This window comes from Thermobia domestica, chromosome 18 (genome assembly GCF_964235325.1).
Source record: "Thermobia domestica chromosome 18, izTheDome1.hap1.1, whole genome shotgun sequence".
Lineage (NCBI taxonomy): Eukaryota > Metazoa > Arthropoda > Insecta > Zygentoma > Lepismatidae > Thermobia > Thermobia domestica.
Window position 1 is genome coordinate 40,942,528 of NC_137471.1, and position 22,482 is coordinate 40,965,009.

General features: G+C 37.9%; 1 protein-coding gene across 1 annotated transcript; it reads right to left on the minus strand.

Moving 5' to 3' along the window:
* Positions 1 to 472: 472 nt before the first annotated feature.
* Positions 473 to 21,222, minus strand: LOC145674979 (uncharacterized). The gene is made up of 2 exons (XM_081745302.1): positions 19,806 to 21,222; positions 473 to 4,405 (listed from the first exon to the last, which is right to left on the minus strand). The coding sequence occupies exon 1, from the start codon at positions 21,134 to 21,136 to the stop codon at positions 19,916 to 19,918; it is 1,221 nt and encodes a 406-aa protein (XP_081601428.1). The 5' UTR covers positions 21,137 to 21,222; the 3' UTR covers positions 473 to 4,405; positions 19,806 to 19,915.
* Between the last annotated feature and the right edge of the window lie 1,260 nt (positions 21,223 to 22,482).

Genomic DNA, 22,482 nt, shown 5'->3' on the forward strand with positions numbered 1-22,482 from the left:
CCCACAAGTGTAAGATAGAATTGACATCTGGGCTTTGTGGAGGAGTCAGAAGCCGTTGTGGAGCTTTGTATAGTAACAATTCCCTAATTTTCAAAGCGGTGTGCTTAGGGTCATTGTCCTGTTGGAAAACAAAGACTCTGTCAAGATCCAACTTCTGCACACTGTTTGATAAGTTAAGGCGCAAGATACTAATATACTTATTAGCATCCATGAACTCTTCAATAAAAACTAAGTTTCCCACTCCAGAAGACGCCATGCATCCCCAAACCATCACACTTCCTTCTCCATGTTTTACTGTAGGGATAATATGTTGCGATTGCAATTCATTGTTTGGCTTTCGCCATGCCCATCTTTTGTCTTCTGATCCGAATATATTAAACTTCGATTCATCAGAAAATACAGCAGTATCCCAAAATTCGTTAGCTTTAGTATGGTATTCGTTGGCAAATTTTAGGTGCTTTTGTCGGTTTACTTCTGAAATCTATGTTTTTTATTTAGGCTGTCCTAGCATGAAAATTGGCACAATATAGTACATTTCGTATAGTTTGAGGATTCACAGTGCAAGTAGATGTTGACGCGATTTCTTCAGCCAAAGACACAGCACTTCTGAAGGGTGATTTTCGTGCTAAATTGACTACTTTCCGTTAGTAGCGACGTTTAAGCACTTTTCGGCGTACTGATCTTCGTCTATTTTCTGTTGTTCCAGTTTCTTGATACTTCTTTATGATGGAACTACAGTACCAAAACTAATTGAGAGAGTTTTTGCAATTTCACGATAACTCCTACCTTCTTTATAAAGAGAAACAACCCCATCACGTTGCGTCAAGGAAAGTTCACTTTTCTTGCTCCCCATTTTGACTACTAGCACTCACAACAAGAGCAGACTAACAGACATACAATGAGCTGCAGGTAGCGGACAATGCAGGTACAGTACGATTGCTCGAGTTGAACAGTACAAGTGTTCAAGGCACAGAACAGGACAGCAGTCCCTCTGTATGAATACTTTTTTGAGTATCATAATTAAGTGATTCACATTGTGTTCGCCTCCTTATAGTCTTGGCAGATTTTCAATTCATGCAACTGGTAGTACTCTTCCTTCTCTTTGTTTCAATATAACTTTTAATTTTCTGCTCCCTCATATAACTCACCCATGACGAAATTTTTGGGTGTATGAATACTTTTTTGAGGCACTGTATGTAGAGAGTCATTTTTGTGTTTTCTTTAAAATTAATTGTAATTAAAATGGTTTCATTTCACTTACTTATTTTTTTCCCTTCAAATCAATTTAAATCAGGGGCAATTGCCCTTTCCCCCAGAAGAGGAAACCTCCTTATTTTGTATATAAATAAAACCCATCCCAGAGTTTGGAGGTCTTTTCAAAGTAGCTCTAAGTAGCAGTATTAGAATCCACCGCTCTCTTCCCCCAGAAGTCTGTCCTAAATCCGCCCCTCATTTAAATGTCCCTTGTTTCATAAAAATAAAAATTTCTTTATTTTTATATCTAGAGTGTTTAAAAATGACTATCTAAAAATAAAGCCTTATATTTATGTTGTCTTTACAGGTAAAACCACAAATCTTCACGAGCTCCCATACAAAGTATCAAAATTTCAGCTTAGCATGTCAAGGGAATAATAATAATCCAGCATTCTCAAGGTCAGCCAATAGATTGCGCCACACATTGTTGCCACACTTGGTACAATTGTACCAAATTCAGCCCTTTTTGTTATTCATCGGCCCGTTGGTACCATGCTGGCATTTTCAGCCCCTTTTGTGAAAAAGTTGGTACTATTCTACCTAATTCAGCGCCATTTAACAAATACTGGCACTTGTCACATTTTCAAAAATGACCTTTCCTACCACTCACGTTGCTCATACTGTAGTGTTGGCCTCTTAAAAAATATTGTTGAACATTCATTGTGACATTGCTCCGCACGAACTTTGTGTGGAATTATACCGGGAAACAAATGAGGCTAGATGGACACATCCGCGCCGCGCATGAAGGACACGAGAAAGAAGCAGTGTGCTGGAAATTTTAGCTTGAAATCTTATCTTTAAAAAAAAAAAGATAATAAAAAAAATTGGAAGAAGACCAGCGTGTGCTCAAGTAACTCGTTGCAAATGTAAGTGTAATGTGTGTCGTTGCAAAGATTCTACACCAAAACGATAATAGCACTAGCACTAAAAAATATATTGACGTAGTTATCGGCTTACCGGGCTAATTTGCTTACTAGTGACGTATCTTCCCTTTTAATTAGCGGCCTCTGTTACACTTCCTACGTGCGACAAAAGTTTCATCTACTTCCACAGTTGTTTGGGGTCCTCCTACTTGGGCGTTTTTAAAAAGTAATTTGTAAAACGAGCACTTTTTTGAGTTGGACTCTTGGAAGAGGGGAGGAGGAAATGTTATAGAACTTCACCTCTTTTAGTTTCGTAATATAGAGCAATGTATTACACTGGTATAAAATAATTAATTCAGCCCTTTTTTTTTTCAATTTGGTACTATTTTTCAGCCCACTCCAGAGTTAGGACTGTGGCAACACTGGCGCCACACAATTTGCAGCAACTGATTTTTATAGTCCAAAAGTACAATGATGAACAGTAGCCCGAAAACAGTGATGCCAACCCATGGGGAAAATTCCATTTTGTGGGATTTTTGAGTATAATTTTTCGAATAGGGATAAAGGGAAATGTCGACAATATTTCCAGCACAAGGGCGCCCATGTTGTGGTTTCCAAGGGAGGGCAAGTATAAGCAACGTTTCAAATATAGTTACAAATTTTGCTGTAACTAATGTAAAAATTCTATTGGGTTTTCGATATTCCCAAGTACAATTTCCTCTTAGGAGAGGGCGAGCGCCCCACCTTGCCCCCGTGATGGCGCCCTTGTTTCAGCATATATGAGATTTTTTGTAAGTTTATTTAATCACCGCCAATAAAGTTTTCTATCTGAAGAAGTAGGCTAGTGACGTTTGAATAAACCTGAAATCACTGTTAATTGTCAAATTTCGTAATTTGAAAGTGCATGTTAGTGTGAAAGTGATTTATGAAAGAACTTGTGAATCTCGAAAGCAAGTAACAAACAATGTAAATTGTACTCTTGAGGCTTAAAAAGGAAAGCATGAACGGAAGAAAGTAAATTACCACATGAGAAACTGTCAGTTTCTAAAATGTCTCATATATATAACTGGAGAATGAAATTTCTCTAGTTTCATTACGTCCAGTAGAACATTATGGCACGAAAACATGATGAGAGTATTAAATTTTGACTACTAAATGTGTGTGTTTTCATCAATAATTTCAATAGTCTGTTTTAATTAAGGAAAATACTTATTAGGAATTTAGGAGATAGGCATTTACAAATAATTTACTCAAACATCGAAAAAGTAAGTAGCATAGGGCTATAGTAATTTCAATGTTCATATTTTATAAATTTTGAGCAAAATAGGAATTTCTCCTTTTAAGATGGTATTTTAGGAAGATTCCAGATTGGCATCACCGTCCAGAAGCAGTTCGCCGAGTGGGTAAAATAGGAACATAGGCCTACATGGGCACATGTAGACGATTTAGATCATCCGTCAATTACGCTTCCAGTTCGTTCAAATGTTTTTGATCATGGATCCGCGAATCGTGTGCTCTGTCGATCCTAGATTCACCTCCTACTGCTTGGAGAAAGCTCCACAAGTTGTTTTCGGGCTGTTGTTACATTTGTAATACTGTTGGACGATAAAAATCAGTTGCTCCAAATTGTAAGGCTCCATCTGTTTGGCAGACCTTGAGAATGCCGGATTATTATTCTATTGACATACAGAACTGAAATTTTGCTTCTTTGTACAGCTACCCATGAAGATTGGTGACATTATCTGCAAAGCGAATTGAGAGATATAATTATTTATTTTGAGATTGTCTTTTTTCTAACACCCTGTATAAACAAATTCATTTTGAAAAAGCCAAAGAGTTAACTAAACTTGAACAAAAACATCCAGGTACCACTGTATATTAAAAAAAAAAAAAAAACAGCATAAAAGGAAAATAATGTATATCTTTGAAATGACAAATAAATATGTTGCGCGTTAGAAACAAGACTGATGTGGCTACATAAAATTTCAGCATACTCTCCCGAACCAGCTATATCCATGTTAACACTATTGGCTAACCACCACACTTAAACGTTTATTCCCTAAATAATATCATAATAGCAAAATAAATAGTTTCATTCAGATGTTAATTACGATAAGATATGTGCTATATAAAATATTCACCACTGCACTAAACCGTAATCTTACACTCTTTTTTTATTTTTCAGTCCTCAACCTGACCACGCGCACAAAGTCCAGAGAGCTTCTTCCTACGGATAGATAGAAACCAAATAACTAGCACAGCTACCTTTCGGAAAAGCACGCAATCACCTGTAAAAGAATTGTGTTAGGATTAGTTATTGAAACTGTTTGTAACAGAAATATATTCTTGGCAAAATTAATTAAGTGTATATCATTGAAAACTTGGAAAATAAGTAAAGTATAAAGGAAACACAGAGACAAATTACGAGAAGGGATTTCTTACTCCTTAAAATTCTAAATGTTAAAAATCGGTCAGCTAACAAAATAACGATACATGAAGACATAATAAAAACCATTTAAATAGCAACGAAAGGTTAGTATAGGACAGGGAATTTTTTTTTAACAAAATGCTTAATTTGTTTGTAATATAATTTTCTATCTGTTACCTTTTAAGTTTTTAGATACAGTGATATATAAAACACTATATGTTGAAGAGCTTGTTGTGATGAGATTTTGTACCGACAGTATTCTTTACTAGATGACATTACGTCCCGTCAGGTCAAGGGAGATATTGGACGGCGAGATTTTTTTGGCCCGCCAGGATTTAGTCATACGAGATTTTGGCTAGGCGATATTTTAGGCGGCGATGGAGATTTAGGCACTCGAGGTTTTGGGCAGCGAGGTTTTGTACACGCAGTTTTGGCTAGGCGAATTTTGGGCCGCGAGATTTTGGTCAGGCAAGATTTTATCCCGCATGGTTTTACGCGGAGAAGCTTTTGGCCATCCAAGCGAGATTTTCGATCGCGAGATTCTGACCGCAATAGTTAGGCTACGAGGTTTTGTACCCAAACCTTACTGTATTATTCTCTTAGTTTTGTGGTTTGGCATACCTATCACATGTAAAACTACCGTAATCCAGAAAGTGATTTGAACTACATCGTGACTAAGTGGTTAGCATGGGCGCTTTTGGCATGGGAGACACGGATTGTATTTCGGGCAGGAGCCTATGTGATTCTGATCCATGTTAAGCTATAGGTCCACATCTCATATAGCCTTGATGCTGAAAGTGAAGCTAAACTAAAATCAAATAAAAATGATACGTAGGTATAGACTATATCATTGTCATTATGAAGTGTTCTGCCGATATAGCAGTAGCATAGCAATCAGGATCTCACATACAAATGGACGTATATAACATATAGCTAACGAAGGTAACATACATATATGTATGTAATATAAGGAAGGCTGTTAGATATAAGACATCCTGCAACGGCATGATATAATATCTAAGGGCAGTGCCTATCTAGCATACGGATAACAAATGCTCCATACAAATTTCTGTAGTAAACAAGAGAATTCCGTATATTTGTATAATATACCGCTGTCCAGAAAACGGATTTTTCTCACTGCACAATGATTCTTATTTGTTGGATCTCGATATGGCATGTTTTTATTATTATTATTATTATTATTATTATTATTATTATTATTATTATTATTATTATTATTATTATTATTATTATTATTACAGAGCGGATTTATATGCAAAATTTATGTTTTTAGTATACATGGAGAAACGCATGGAAAATATTTTTTCTGTCCGACAGACTTGTAAGGATTCGTTTGAGATGCACAGCGCATATAAGTGCATATTTTGAGTGAATTTCGAAGTGCATGCATATTTCGTAAACTTTGCAAGATACTGCATATTTCCGAATTTAATTACTGCATTCTAGCATATTTCAGAGTATACCACAAGAAAGTAGGTTATATTTAAAATGAACTGAATCACCTTGTATACGCAGATGTAGAATAATTAAAAAAAAAAGAGAAAAGAAACGCGTTGAGTTTGTTGCTCCCACTCTTAGTAACATTGACTTCTGATTGCAACAGAAGTCATTAAGGTAAGATATTTTTGTAAGAAATTGAAATTTTATTTCTTAACGTATATTTCAGTGCATATGTTAAATTTCTAATGCATATTTCAAAGCATATTTTTGATATTTTTCGGGCATATTTGCATGCATATCTCGGGGTTTGTTTGTGCATGGAAATCCGGGCTCTAATTATTATTATTATTAAGTCTATTTACGCTCAGTCTTCAGGACTAAAACTTACTGCAATATACAACAGAAACGGAACAGACGTCTTGCAAACAATCAGAATTTCCGTGAAGCGGTCCGGGAGCCTCATTCCGTAACAGCTGTCGCAAAAATTGTAGAGCGTAACGCAACGCAAAAATGTAAAATCAATTATACAGTAACTACTTTGTAAATCTTCGCAAACTAAAATGCATACTTTGCGTAGCGCTAACGGAAATCATTACGTAATGCAGCTCCGGAAGAATGAAGAAAAAAATCGTTGTATCCGGAGTTGATATATGGATAGGTGTCATTTAATTGATAGTTACATGCACTTAATTTAATTGTGAGTGAATTTCTCTCCCTACATCCATTTACACATATACATATTCTCTCTTTTTCTCCTCTCCTTATTACAAATGAAATTCGTTGCAAAACTCGGTGTGCTTGGTTCTAAAACTACTACTTTAAAAAAAAATCATACCTACTAACCGTAATTTTCATTCCATACTTTAATGGAACTTCATAAATACAAAATGTTAGCAAACAATGTCGGAAACCTTCGGGAAACCAATCTTCATACAGTCATTTAAAAAAAAAAATTAAAAACTAGAGATCAAAAGGTAGTACTATAAATCAAAAACATTTTCTTTCCTTTTGTCGGTTGCTTGATTGATTTGGAGTTTCATGATCCGTTCAGCACCAAGGATATATGAGACATGGAAATTCACCTTAACGTCAGATCCGAACTATATGAGAGAGCTTCCTCGTGGCTATATTAGGAGTGGCCGGAACCGGTTCCTGGTAGAACCGGTTTTCAGCTCTGAAAAGATTCGGTTCTAAAAGATCCGCTTCCGGAACCGGGATTTCGTATCCAGGTTTGGAACCGGCTTTTTGGAGCCAGGTCTAGAATCGGTTCCTAAGATCCGGTTCCGTACCGGGTGTTTTGGATCCAGGTGTGGAGCCGGTTCTGAAAAGCGGACCTCCAAGAACCAGTTTCTCACGGTACCGGTTCCACCGGAACTGAAACTTTGTGACCATCCCTACGCTAAACTCGAGCTGCTGGCAGGTTGTGAACAGTGTGCTAGATGAAATGGTGGAAGCGACAGGCAGGCACCCACGCGGCGGCAGCTTATCTCATTTAGCTAAATAAACTGGGTAACTGAAAAACTCATTGGCTAAAAAGGCAAATTGGCAAACTCATTTGGCTAAACACCCACTGGTGGACCAAAAATTTTTCTGGGAGGCACAAGCGGGTCTGGGCGAGGAGGCCACAATTCTCTTTGCAGTGTTTTGAAGGTGAATTTTGTGCCTCCTTTACGGGTCTTTGGGAGGCTTTTGGATCCAGGTCTGGAACCGGGTTTTTCGAATCCAGTCTGGAATCGGTTCCGGAACAGGTTCTGAAAACCGGATATCTAAGAACCGGTTCCGCCGGAACTGGAACTTTGTGGTCATCCCTAGCTATATGAGCGTACATGACTATAGCGCGGGAGATCCGGGTTTCTATTCCCGGTGAAAGCTCATGTTGTTGGGATCCCACTTCAAGCTGTAGGTCCACGTCTCATATAGAACTTTTGCTAAAAGGGACGCTAAACATAAATCAGATAAAGAAAACGAACAACATGAGCTACCACCGAGAACTGAACCTAGGTCTCCTACTCTGAAGGCTCGTACGTTACCATGTTTTTCATTTTTTGTCTTCATACTTATTAAACGAGTGTTAATGACATTTGAAAACCTATAGTCTAGAACATGTAGTAATTCGTACAGAGATTCGCCGAGAAAATTTCGTACAGCGACCTCAATCTGGGTCTCGAATTCGGGTGTCAAATAAAAAAAAAACAATATAAAAGCTTTGAAAGGAGGGAGGAAGAGAAAATCTTCCGAATTTTTTGGATCGTAACACTTGCATAGAGTGCCATTCAAAAGCCTAATCTATTCTAAAAGCCTAATCATAAATCTAAGGTAATTAGGATACGAGCAGCAGCTTAATATTCAAGTCTAAAACTTTCTCAAAAACAAAATTATTACTTTGTATTGCTTAAGAGACGAGACGAGAAACATGGTAAAAACGGAACGACACGAGAAACATGGTAAAAACGAAACGACACGAGAAACATGGTAAAAACGAAACGACATAAGAAACATGGTAAAAACGAAACGACACGAGAAACATGGTAAAAACGACACGACACGAGAAACATGGTAAAAACGAAACGACACGAGAAACATGGTAAAAACGAAACGACACGAGAAACATGGTAAAAACGAAACAAGACGAGAAACATGGTAAAAAAACGAAACGAGACGAGAAACATGGTAAAAACGAAACGACACGAGAAACATGATAAAAACGAAACGACACGAGAAACATGGTAAAAACGAAACGACACGAGAAACATGGTAAAAACGAAACGACACGAGAAACATGGTAAAAACGAAACGAGACGATAAATTTGTTGAGTCTCGTGAGCAACACTTGTTGACTCAAGCCTTTGATATCAAACATTGTTTTAGTGTTGTACAAAAATAGGTAATGTTATGTTTTGTGCGAAGTAAGTGATTCTAATTTGGATAATTTCTTTCTGACGGTGAGTCTGAGACAGTGGCGGATCCAGGGGGCGATTGGGGCAATCGCTCCCCCCGCCCCAGAGGAGAAAACTTTCTTATTTTATATACAAATAAAACCCATCCCAGAGTTTGAAGCTCTTAAAAGTAGCTCTAAGTAGCAGTAGCAACCCACGCCCCCCCCCCTCCGAAGTTCGTCCTGGATCCGCCGCTGGTCTGAAACAGATTATCGGGTAACAGGAACTAAAGTAGCGCCACGTGCTGAAAGGAAGTGCATCATCATCTGTTAAAGAAATATACTAATGTCAAAGTTCGATCTAGTGTAATCAGTATGGAGAAGACATGTGTTTGAATAGGGATGCACGCGAGACGAGACGAGACGAGAAATGGAAAAGTCTCGTCTCGTCTCGCAGCCTCAAATGTTGGTCTCGTCTCGCGTCTCGTCTCGTCTCGCAAATGTGAAGTCTCGTCTCGCGTCTCGCATAAAATTTTGAGTCTCGTCTCGCGTCTCGTGCGAGACTTTCTCGCATGGTCTCGCAGTCTCGCATATATTCTGGTCAAAATTTTGCAATGTCTTATTCTATGGCTGTTAATGAATGATGATGTGATATTCTGTCCGAAGGCAGATATTTGACCTAAAAGTCCCTTGGCAAGCTGAATCCTTGGTGGTTTGCCATTGCTTTCCCTGGGATGAATGTTCATAACATCCTAAGGAGACGGAATCTAAAGTTCAACATGGTATCCGAACTTGTGTCCCCTCCGCTCCAAATTAAAAGAAAAGTTGTGCTGGAATTTGATTCCTGGACCATTAGTTTTCGTCAAATTAACCCTTTCCGGTACCAGGCTTTTTGGGCTATTTTTTAAGACTTTCAGTCAAGCAGCTACTGCATCGTCACTATTTATCCTAGGATCATAGTTCATATCTCATTCTCTTCAGAATAGAGTGGCTTTCAAATGGTGTCACTTGCATGCTCATACCATATACCAGGAGAGGGAAAAGTGATGTCAAAGGGAAAATTTTGAGGGAAAATTTTTTCACACTTTGGGCCCCTCTGGAACGGCCCTGTGTAAACGTAGAGATCTCAAAAAACTCTGATAAATAGTACTTTGTATACTAAATGTATGTGCCAAATTTCAAGTATCTATCTTGAATACTAAGGGCGGGAAAATTTTATCAAGAATCCCCACAATGTCCCAAATTACCGTAAAACACCATGATCCCAGGTAAAAAATTTCCTGAGACATCTCTATTTACCCTAGGACTATAATACGCCAATCATTCTCTTCAGAATAGAACTGCCTTTCAGACGGTACCATTCACGTGTCTCCATCATGTATCTAAGGCGGGAAAATCCCGAAAACAGGGATTTTTGGGTCTAAATGTTTTTTTCAAGTTTTAGCCCCTCTGGACCCCCCTGTTTTAACGCAGAGATCTGAAAAATCTGATAAATAGTACTAGGTGGGCTGAATGTTTATGCACAATTCCAATTTCCAGGTGCAAAATCCCGCCAAAAAAAATATATACCGACACCATATTCCCGTATACAGAGGGAAATTTTTAAACATTCCCTGAGACATCCCTAATTATCCTAGGATCATGGTTTGCACATCATTCTCTTCGGAATAGAACTGCCTTTAAGGCGATACCATTCTCTTGTCTCCACCATGTATCTCAGGCGAGAAAATCCCGTGAAAGGGATTTTTTGGTAAAAATTTCCCTTTTTCAACGTTTAGCCCCTTTATACCCCCATGTTTTAACACAGAAGTACGAAAAAATCTCGTAAATACTCCTCGGTTGACTAAATGTTTCTGCACAATTTCAATGTTCTAGGTGCAAAAATAAGCCCGCAAAAAATAATACCGAAAATGTCCAAAATTCCCTTATACAGAAGTATATTTTCATAAAAATTCCTTGACACTTCCATAATTACCTAGGGTCATGTGTCGCACATCATTCTCTTCAGAATAGAACTGCCTATCAGGCGGTACCTTTCACTTGTCTCCATCATGTATGTAAGGCGGGAAAATCGCGAAGAAATGGATTTTTTGGTAAAATATCCCTTTTTTCAACTTTTGCCCCTCTGGATCCCCCCTGTTTTAACGCAGAAATCTGAAAAAATCTAGTAAATACTACTCGGTGGACTGAGTATTTGTGCAAAATTTCAATCTTCTACGTGTAAAAATAAACCCACCAAAAAATAATGAACATAGACCGGCCCTGCAATATTAAAAGAAAATATATATTGTGGAATTATGACGTCATCACCTCCTATGTCTCGACGCAGGAAGGTGTGAAACCATACGTAAAGTGTTCTACAATGCCTCTGGACTTGAAAAACAAAAACAAAAACAAAAAAAAAGCGGACGAAAAAGCTCAAATAAGAGAGTTAAACGCAATGTACCATGAAACATCCCGTATGGTACAGATTGTACCATGGGATCCCCAAACGGTTAATAGCATAATTTACAGCAAAACCAGCATAAATTGTTGCTGGATCCAACATTGTTTTCCAGCTTAGAGGTCTCCAGCAATATTTGGCTCTTCTAAAATATCGTCGCCACTATCAACATTTACACGTTTTGGCCGTTTCCTTGAAGGGTGATTTTCCATTATAAAAATGTTTTTATACCACCAAAAGCGCTTGTAGACAACAAAAGAACTCCTTACAACACGACCCAATTCTTTTGGTTCGTTCGCGCTTATAGCAATGTTGCATTATCGCATTTTATCAACTTTCGCTTTCAACTTATATAGTGTTGCCAGATCTAGAAAATTAAATTACTGACAGATATAGGGCCATTCCTACCATCTCGCATCAAACCTATAGGGCCATCCTACCAAACCAGTGTTTGAATTAAACTTCCGAACTAGAGGGGGATGTTTTTTTATAAATATATAGAAAGAAAATACTTATTCCATGTAAAAATATCATGTTATTTCTGCGAGCCGGACCCGGGAAAAACTTTGACGAGAGGGAATTTCCCCGCCATCCCCCAACATAAATCGCTAGTAGTAATGTGAAAAAGACAGAAACAACAGAAATACCATATTTTGCAGCAAATGGGAGTCTTATTCGCTTTTCAGACCAAAAAATAGAAGTTCATGTATTCGTGCGCGCCCGCGTGTATGTGTTTGTGTCGCAAAATAAAGTCCTAAATCGATGTTGTAATAAATTTTCAATTTACAAAGATTTTCTTTTTTAATGATGTTTAGAAACTAAAGAAGGCTTTAATTCTGAAAATCAACCTTGAATAATAATAAATCTCATAAAATGTCTATTGTCCCAATCACTTTTTTGTTCCTGGAGGCATTAACGCTCAACTTAGAAAATTCAATAAATGTAAAATCACTAGATATATAATTACATGTAATTCATAAATGTTGCGAGACTGCGAGAAGTCTCGCGAGACTTCTCGTGCGAGACTTGACTGAGTCTCGTCTCGCGTCTCGTCTCGCATGGTTTAGTCTCGTCTCGCGTCTCGCATAAAATTTTCAGTCTCGTCTCGTGTCTCGTCTCGCAAATGCGAGACAAGACGAGACTTCTTGCGTCTCGCGTGCATCCCTATGTTTGAAGCACTTCCGTACCATATACTATGTAAGCAATGTATAAATTGGCATATGTCATCGAAAAAGGAGACTCTCTCATTGTTTTCCGTATTATCAATGGAGATACAATATTGTTTTGAGAAGTGTTAAGTTTCTGATGTCATGTTCATCATTAATATAAATGTCTTTCTGGACACAAACGGTAATACCATACATCTGTGTGTTTTATTGTCTTTGGTTCCACTTTGTGATTACCGAACATGTATACAAGTTGTCATTATAACATCACTTGTGTTCTTATGTTACAACTCGAGAAATTATCTAAACTGTAAGGTATTTAAAACAAACTTAATTTGAACATTTAATTTTTTATCTCTACGTTACATACCGAATTAGTAGGTTTTAGTTCATTTTAAATGTTGATTTGATTTGGTTTTATTTTAAGTTTAGCGTCCCGTTCAGCAGCGAGGCTATATAAGACGTGAATCTACAATTTATCGTGGGATCCGAACCACATGAGCCTCCGGCGGGAATCAAACCTGGGTCTCCCACGCCATAGGCGCACACGCTAACCACTTACACGCAAGAAAGCTCTCATATTAACTGTTCTCGAAAGCGAATAATGCATGGATTCCCATCTTAGAGCCTTCATTCCGGCGAAATTAAAATACGGCTAATTTTACAGTAATTATGTGATATCTTCAAATAGACAAAAGATAATCGAAATGTGGAACAAGAGCGCCCTAGACAATATCATTTTACATGAAATACCGTTATCACGATTCACTTATCTGCTTTCGATTTCGAGCCATTTAGAAGATCGTAATTTATTTTCGCGTTTCTAAACGGCTGAAAATGGAAAGCCATTAGATGACTAGTGATAACGGTTGCTCACGCAAAACAATATTGTCTAGGGCGCTCTTGTCTACATTTCAATTATCTTTTATGTATTTGAAGATATCACATAATTACTGTAAAATTAGCGGTATTTTAATTTCGCCGGGATGAGGCCTCTTAACAGTTCTGTAAATGTTTCCACGTTAATGAAGAAGAGTAACAAATGAGATTTGGGACTAAATCGTCTCAAAATGTGTCGTGAGGTCATTCGTGGCTAAGCGGTTAGCGTACGCGCCTTTAGCGTAGGAGACGCGGGTTCGATTCCAGACGGGAGCTCATGCGGTTCGGATTTCACGTTAATCAGTAGGTTCACGTCTCGTATAGCCTCGCTGCTGAAAGGGACGTTAAACTTAAAATCAACTCAACTAGAAATGTGTCGTGGAAACAAAGGTGCAGGAGAATGTTGACTATATTAGGTATACTACTTGCTACTTTTTTTTCTTATTCGTTATAACACTGGCTCCACCGGGTTCGGGTCTCCCACAAGATTGTAACTCAATATACATTTGTACATTTCTCTAATAAAACTATACACGTTTAGCACAGAAATTATTAATGTAACACAGAGGCGTATTTAGGGGGGACTTCCGGGCTTAAGCCCCCCCCCCCCGAAATCTTACTTACTATAGTAAAGTATATGAAATATCTTGTAGAATTTTCACATTTTCAGGCAAAGGCCCCCCCGAAAGATAACAAAGCCCCCCCCCCGAAACAAAATCGTAAATACGCCACTGATATAGCATGAAGATATGATCTTACTCCTCATCTGTACTGTTTCTTTTCTTATATAAACAAACTAGTTCTACTAGTTTTTGAGAATGTAGATAGCACCTGTACTTAACAATTGTTATCTTTTTTTCTGATGTAAAATTACGTCGGTTTAATACTAGAGGGACATGATGTCTTGTAGTATTGGACCTCCTTCGAAACTTTGGATTAATCTCAACAAAAAGGTTGTCAGTGAGCGTCTGACTGCTTCTCAACCTTTTTTAACTAACGACACAATTTATGAAAGTCGAAGACAATGCGACTCACCTGTTTGAATTTTTCTGGATTGGATTTTGAAAAATGAAATGAAATCTGTGAGTTTTACGTCCTACGGTTATGCCGGTTAGGTTAAAGGAGACGGTGATTATGAGAAATGAATGAAATGGTGGAATGAAGAAAGTGGGAGAAAACGGGAGAACCCCGAGAAAACCCACGAGCACGGTGTTTGTCCACCACAGGATTGGATTTTGAGTTTAATGTCCCTTTCAACAGCGAGACTATTTGAGACGTGAACCTACAGCTTAACGTAGGATCCAAACCATATGATCTCCCACTGGGAAACGAACCCGGATCTCCCGTGCCAAAGGCACACACGCTATCTACTGATTTTTTTTAAATTAATAATAATATATGTTATACTAGTGTATGTGGGTATGTACGTACTACTGAGCATTGTGGTTGTAACTGGGGACATTCATTAGCAGAATGTCTCAAAATTAATTTTAACTAATCATTAATTACTTTATGATTTTTAAATCCTAAAATTTCGCGACAACATCGGTTGGAAATCACTGGATTATAACGCGAAAATTCCATTATAACACTGCATTGATTACTGTGTTTTGAAGGGGAAAACACACAAAAAATCATGAACTAAAGGAAATTTGGCATTCGGTAGGAAAGAGCACGAAGTTTGCTCATAATCTTTCAGTTTAAAGTCCCACGACTATGCCCTTTAGGCTAAAGGAAGCGGAAATTAAGGACGGAAGAATGGCGGGATGAGTATGTGAGAGAAAAGGAGAGTACCTCGAGAAAACCCACATATACGATGTTGTCCACCACAAATCTATTTAACTAGTGATCGAACCAGGTACCCCAGACACCAGAGGGAAGCACTCTACCACTGAGTCACCGTGGTCCCCAATTAAGCAGTTGAGTTGATTTTCGTTTAACGTCCCTTTCAGCAGCGAGGCTATATGAGACGTGGACCTACTGATTAACGTGGAATCCGAACCACATGAGCCCCCCAATAAGCAGTTGGGTAGATGCAGTGGGTTTTGTATTACAACGAGTTGTTTGTAGAAACATTAGAATAATGTTGTATTAAAAAGTTTAACAATTCGTAGTAACTGTTTTGAAAGTGTTATGCACGGAGAAAAATGCAAAATCCAGTCGACATGTAAATGCTGTTTTTACCAGGTTACGCGCGTCACCACATTAAGTAATATTGTTTCATCCGTAGTACGATTTACACCACCGTACAGCGAAAATTTTGTATTGTGGGACCACCATTTCAAATCTAGAATTAACGCCATACCCATTCCGACGGTGGTAACTTAGGTATATAATGTTATTACTACCTTCCTATGAGTGTCCCTTCTTGGTTCTTTCTAAATCTGTGACTCCCTACCTTACGAGAGTAATAGTTTTTAACACGAAATCCATCATGTGAATAAAATTATCCAATCACAGCGAGTCTAGTTCGACGCCGAACTCCAGACTTGGCATGGTGTTCCCACCTGCTGTAATTTTATACATGAAATTACATTACTTAAGGAGCGCACCCGCGTGAATACGATGTATCCACACGGAAATCCTAGTCCTTTTTTCCTCAGTGTGATTAGATATCATGGAACAAAATTATCATTTACAATTTACGCATAAACTAAAACAACTAAAACATCAGTTAGTAATATATCAGGATCTCAAGAAATATTTTAAGTAAAAGCATATATGAAACAAGTATATATATATACAGTGGCGGATCCAGGATATAATCAAGGGAGGGGCTAAACCATAATTTGCCGTTTTATTCAGTGTAAAGCTGAATTGAAACTCATTTTATCCAGTGTAAACCTGAGCGTCAAGGGGGGCGCTATAGCCCCGTAGCCCCCCCTTAGATCCGCCCTTATATATATATATATATATATATATATATATATATATATATATATATATATATATATATATATATATATATATATATATATATATATATATATATATATGTATGTATATATATCCAAATTCTATGTGTCGAGGTCGTGAAAATTCGAGAGGGAGAAATTAAAAAAATATATATCCACAAAAAGTCATATTTCAAACATATTGAAACTCTATATAGTATTGTTATTGTTAGGGGCGCACGCTGGCTCAGTGGTACAGCGCTTACCTCTTGAGAGGAAGGTCCCTGGTTCGATCCGCGGCCAAACAAATTTGTAGTGCAGAGCTCCTCCGTGGCAGAGCGGTTGGCACGCGCGCCTTTGGCGTGGGAGATCAGGATTCGATTCCCGGCGGGAGCTCATGTCGTTCGGATTCCACGTTAATCAGTGCGTCCACGTCTCATATAACCTCGCTGCTGCACGGGACGTTAAACTCAAAATCAACTCAACTCAAATTTGTAGTGGACAACATCGTGCCTGTGGGTTTTCTTCAGGTGCTCCCGTTTCCTCCCACGTTTCTCATTTTACCAATTCTTCATTCACCATTTACTTACTTTCATCCTTCTTCCTTAGCCTAAGGCGGATAATCGTGGGACATTAAACTGATATATTTCAATGACTTCTATATAGCATTAGTTGAAAATGACCGTTTATGGCTTTAATCTTGAAATCTGAACTTATTTTATGTTTTAATATGAGAAGCTTAAGATTAAATGTTTGAAGAACTACATGTAAGCGAACTCTTATGCCAAAGCAAAACTGTTTTCTGTATCTGTTTCTTGGTTTGTACACAGGGAGATACGCAAGCTGTGGGTCGTGAGAGTCCGGACAACACTTCTCCCCAAAAAGATCCCGACTTTTCTGCAGATTTAGTCTAATTTTAGGAATGACTTTACAAATTTAAATATAATTTATCCTCAAATTGAATTTGGACCCTCAAATGCTTTGGTTTTCCTGCTCGAAGTAAATTCGTATATACGTGCCTGATTTATAGTACTTATTTCTTGTTTCCAAGCTTGAATTTAGGCAATTCTTAAAACACATGACATATCTTTCATTTAGTTGGTAAGATGCTTAGGCAACCAAAACGACACCTGTGATATACTGAGTTGCATAACTTACTCTTGGTGGTGTCCAATGCCGTATCAGTATGAAACTCAACCATAATAGCCAGTCCCGTATTGAATACTGAAATGACAATTTTTAGTTATAGAATCCAGTACAGATAAATAAGTTGGTATCTATATAAGCATATCAAAGAAAGTATTTTTTTAAAAAAAATCGTAAATGTCTGTCTTTAAAAGAAACTGCTCTCTTTGGAGAAAAAAAATCTCCTTACTAAAACCAGCCGTCTTTTTTTGAAAGTCCTGTCTCGTCTCGAAAACTGTTTTTGTTGGGAGAGCTATGTCTCTCTTGTTTCGTGGACAACCTTAACCGAGAATCGAACTCGGGCTGCCCGTTTCGAAGGTACAGAACATGTAGTGTTTACATTTTCAGCTGTTCGTATGCAGCTAGAATTTTTTTTAACGCTACATAATATAAAGCAGGTTCTCCGTTTTATCTCAGATATAATTCGCGTGTGTGAAAAGAAACTTTTTTTGTTTGTTTTTTAAAGTATTGAATTAATTTGAGGGCTTACCTACTTTTGATTAGACGTGTTATGAGAAGAGCAAGCTGGAAACAAATACACATTTTATACCGTATAGTAAATGTGGTCAAATAACATTGTTTGGGAAACTTTTGTGTAACTTGAACCTCTCCTCATTTTCGACCGAAGGTGAATTTTCAACAGTTATACAAAAAAGTTTAAGTATTATTACACAATATCTTATTTATCTCCTTTCACTATTTGAAATTTTTGAGTTTCAGTAATAATTCTCTTCAAATTAGCGGGACAGGAATTTCAGAATTAAAAAGAAAAGTCCTATCTAAAAATACAGAGAGTGAATTTAGACTTAATTATTGATCAATTTATGAAATTTGGTAATTCCCCATTTTATACAGAAACTACATTGAGAAATCAAGGTTTGATTTTGATTTGATTTCAGTTCAACGTCCCTTTTAGGAGTGAAGCTATGTGAGAGCCGATAAAACTACATGAGCTTCCTCCGGGAACCGAACCTGGGTCTCCTAAGCCAAAGGCGCGTACGCTAATCTCTTAGCTACGAGGTAGCTCAGAAATGAAAGTTATACCGAAATGTGTGTTCAGCAAAGATCTTTTAAATAATGTATATCCCCCTTATTACTCGATGATTTTTGATGTTTAATTTTCCTTCCTCTTTACACCCCTTCTGGTGATGCCCTTAGTCGAATTTAATTATCTCAAATTGTCAGTATATCAATTAATAAAATAAGATTTAAGAATTCTTTTCCACACATACTAATTGAAGTTGTATCACTTATATTTTACATGGAACCAGACTTAATGTAGTGCTAGATATACTTTACTTGTTACCAGTTATACTTATATTTTACGTAGTACTAGATATATATTTACGTGGTATCAGATATATTTTACGTAGTACCAGATATATTTAATGTGGTATCAGACACAGTTTATGTGGAACGAGATATATTTTACGTAATACCTGATATTTTTTACGTGGTACCAGGTATACTTTACATGGTACCAGACATTCTTCACGTGGAACATGATATATTTTACGTGGTAGCAAATATATTTTACGTAATACCTCATATACTTTACATGGTAGCAGATATACTTTACGTGAAACGAGATATATATATATATATATTTTACTTGGTACGATATATTTTACGTGGTTCCAGATATACTTTACGTGGTACCAGACTTTACGTGATATTAGATATACTTTACGTGATGCCAGATAAATTTTACCTGGTGTCAAGTATTTTTACGTAATACCTCATATACTTTACGTGGTATCAGATATTACACTTTTAAATATGTACACGAATACTCTGCTGTGTTATTAGCGTTTAACTAGGGGAAAAGATGTCGAAGGGTTAAAAAAAATACCAATTGATAAATCTCATCAAGCTGAACAAAATTATACCGGTGAGTGTAAATTCTCATGCGCAATTTTTGAGAAAATCAAGTAAAAATTAATTTTTATGACGCTAAAAAATTACGTCGTTCGTTACTACCAATAATTTTTGTTCTGCTCGAACAGATTGTTTGTTTATGTATGTAAGGTATACTGTGTATATTTAAAAAAAATACGCTGTTAAATTGCAATTATATGTATATTTGTTTGTGTTCTTGTACCACTACACACTTTTACCTAACAATGTTTCCCGGCGGGAACTTATTTGATTGGGTTCCCATGTTAAGCTGTAGGACCACGTTCCCCATAGCCTCGCTGCTGAACAGGACATTAAGCAGCAGCTTAACCAACCAATTATTATAGTTACATGGTACTAACAGTGACACACATAGGGTCTATTCCTAACAGTGACACATATCTACATACTACCTGTAATAAATAAATGTAACTATAATGTATATTTAAATATTTACTTACTTGAATCTCCAGTCTGCTCGAAACCCCTTAAATCTTTCTCGTTTTATTGATGTTGCGTCTTCTAGAACCACTATCTGTTAGCATTTTCTTCTTTGAGTGCACTGGATAAGTTAATCATTGTCCTGCTCATCTCCCTTCTCTGGTTTAGCCGGTTTAGACACCACTTCATCCGAATCTTCTTTTGTATTCTGCTGGCTACGTCCATTCTTGGCTTGGTGTGTTGAGGATGTTACTTTCTGCTGTCTGCAAGCAGCGTCTGATGGATGATAAAGGCAGGTCAAACTCACTGAAGGCAACAAGTACCCCGTTTCATGACCATCAGAGTTTTCATCATCATAATCACTTTCAGCATAAACATAATAGTCGTCGGTGGTTATCTCGACTTTTCTGCACTGGACAGGGTACGCTGGAAGTTGAATGTAAATAGGTTGTTGCTGCGTAGGTGCGAAGGATAAATATGGAGATTGCACTGGTTGGTTGTAAACTGAGGGTGGCGCAGCATACGATTCTGGTTTTGGTGCAGATTGTGGTGCCAAGTACTCAGGTATAAGCTTATAGTAAGTGGGTATTGCTTTGGGAGGATTTGAGTACTGTTGAAAGCTGTGTTCAGGGTATTGGTATTGGTATGTTGGTGCAGAGTATGTCGGGTTGATGTTATGGTACGACGATTGCGGTTGGTAAGCGGATTGATAGGGATATTCCTGATGTGGCTGTGCTGTTAAATAATTAGGGTTTGTTTTGTGATATGAAGAAAGTGGTGTATTCTGAGGTGCATGTGCTTTATGAGGTGTTTGGTTGTATTGTTTTATGTGGTACGGTAAGGGATGTGGAGAGTAATCTATTGGCGTTTGTGGGGGTGGCGGGGGAGGGTGAGCTGGAGGATGATAAACAGGTGTATGAAGATGTGATGTTGCATGATGATTCTTGTTCTGGTCATGATGGCCGCTATGTGCTGATTGATGGGGATGATTAGATGATGGAAATGTTATTGCTGAATTGTCAGACTTTGATCCATGGTTGTAATAGTCGACCGGTGATAACGAGGGGTAAGAGTACGGTGGGTACACGGGTTGGTGAAAATCACGATACGACTTGCGAGTTCTTCCCAATTCTTCAAGATCACCATGTTCTAAAGCCGGGTCTGCAACAGGCACAAACACAATTGGGAGTCCACCCGATTTCTTGATCTTCATGTCCCCATCTGTATTTTCAACAAAATCATTGACTTCCGAATCTTCTCCAGGTAGTTCCAGCTCTTCTTCTACATCTTCCATTGACGTGCAACAAGCAGCACCTGTGAAAACTAGCCACAACAGAAGTGTAGCTTCCATCTTCCTACTGAAACAATCAAACCACGGAGACTAAACACTAACACATCAAGAGCAAAACTTATGGCACTGAATCATTTGAACAACATACCAACTGCAAATTAGTCGACTTAAAAGAAAAGGATGTGATAGATTGTTCTTCCTTTCTTTTCAAAGAGCTACAAAAGAAAAGACTAACACAGCATAATTGATATCCTCTTCTAAACGTCAAAAGCACGTTCACTTTGTTTACCTATATCCTCATAGCCTTTGTCCACCTCTTCCGTTGTCCTTTGTCTTATGCTCGTCCTGCTTATTAGATCAGTTTTATTTTCTTACAGAGCAGCAAGAATTTCTGATGAAGCATGCCGTACTGCAGACAATGTACTGCATATTTCTATAGTTATAATGTTTAGTATGTTTATGAGGCTTAGCAACATAAATATAATAAGTTGAAGATAAATGTTAAACTTAGGATTTCTTAGAGAACTTAGGTTAAACTTAGGGACTTCATTGATATTTTTATCTTAGTCTTATATTAAAAAAAAAAAACGCAATTTTCTCGAGAATGATTCGAGCCGCATTAGATATATTAATCATGTCCCTACAGTATATTATTTGGAAGGCATGGCAACTTAGAAGTCGAGCGCTCTCTTCGTACGAAGGGGTCGTTTGTTCGATTTCAGGACATGTAACTTGGGTACGGGTTTTTCTCTGTGCCCTCCCGTTTCCTTTCATTCCAGGGGTAAAAGTGGATCTGAAAAGGTAGGGGAACGCATGACGTCACGCCGTCCCCCTCTCTATCTTTGCCCATTGTAATTTTTAGGAAGTGGAGGGAGGCCACATATATTTTTTGGGAATTAGGGGACGACGTTTCTGCGTTCCCCCTCACTTTTGCCCCTGTTCATTCTATTCAATTCCATTATCATTCACTTCCATCTCTTTAGTAGGCCGGCCACAACTCGTCCAGAGGATAGGACAGCTGAGCCAAAGTACAGTACAAAGCACAGTACCGCATTTTGACTTAAGCACTTGCTAGACGGAAAAGCTTCTCGTATGTTGTAATTGAAGCACGCGGTCCATGAACTCATGCCTTTCTTTCCGCATCCTCCCCTGCCTCCCTCTGCCTCGGCTTTTGGCTGCAATGACGTAAGTAGGGGGGCCAAATGGGGCTTGTGCCCCTACAAATTTTTCCGAAAAAGCGAAAAACGAAAAAAAAACAAAAAATGAAATTTCCGAAAATCGAAAAATAGATTTTTCGAAAAAGGCCACCTCTACATGAAACATTGTAAACTCACGGTATACCTATCATAGTCTGGGTTTTAGAAATCCCCAGCCCCGAGTTTTTACCTTCTAAATCCGCCACGGGG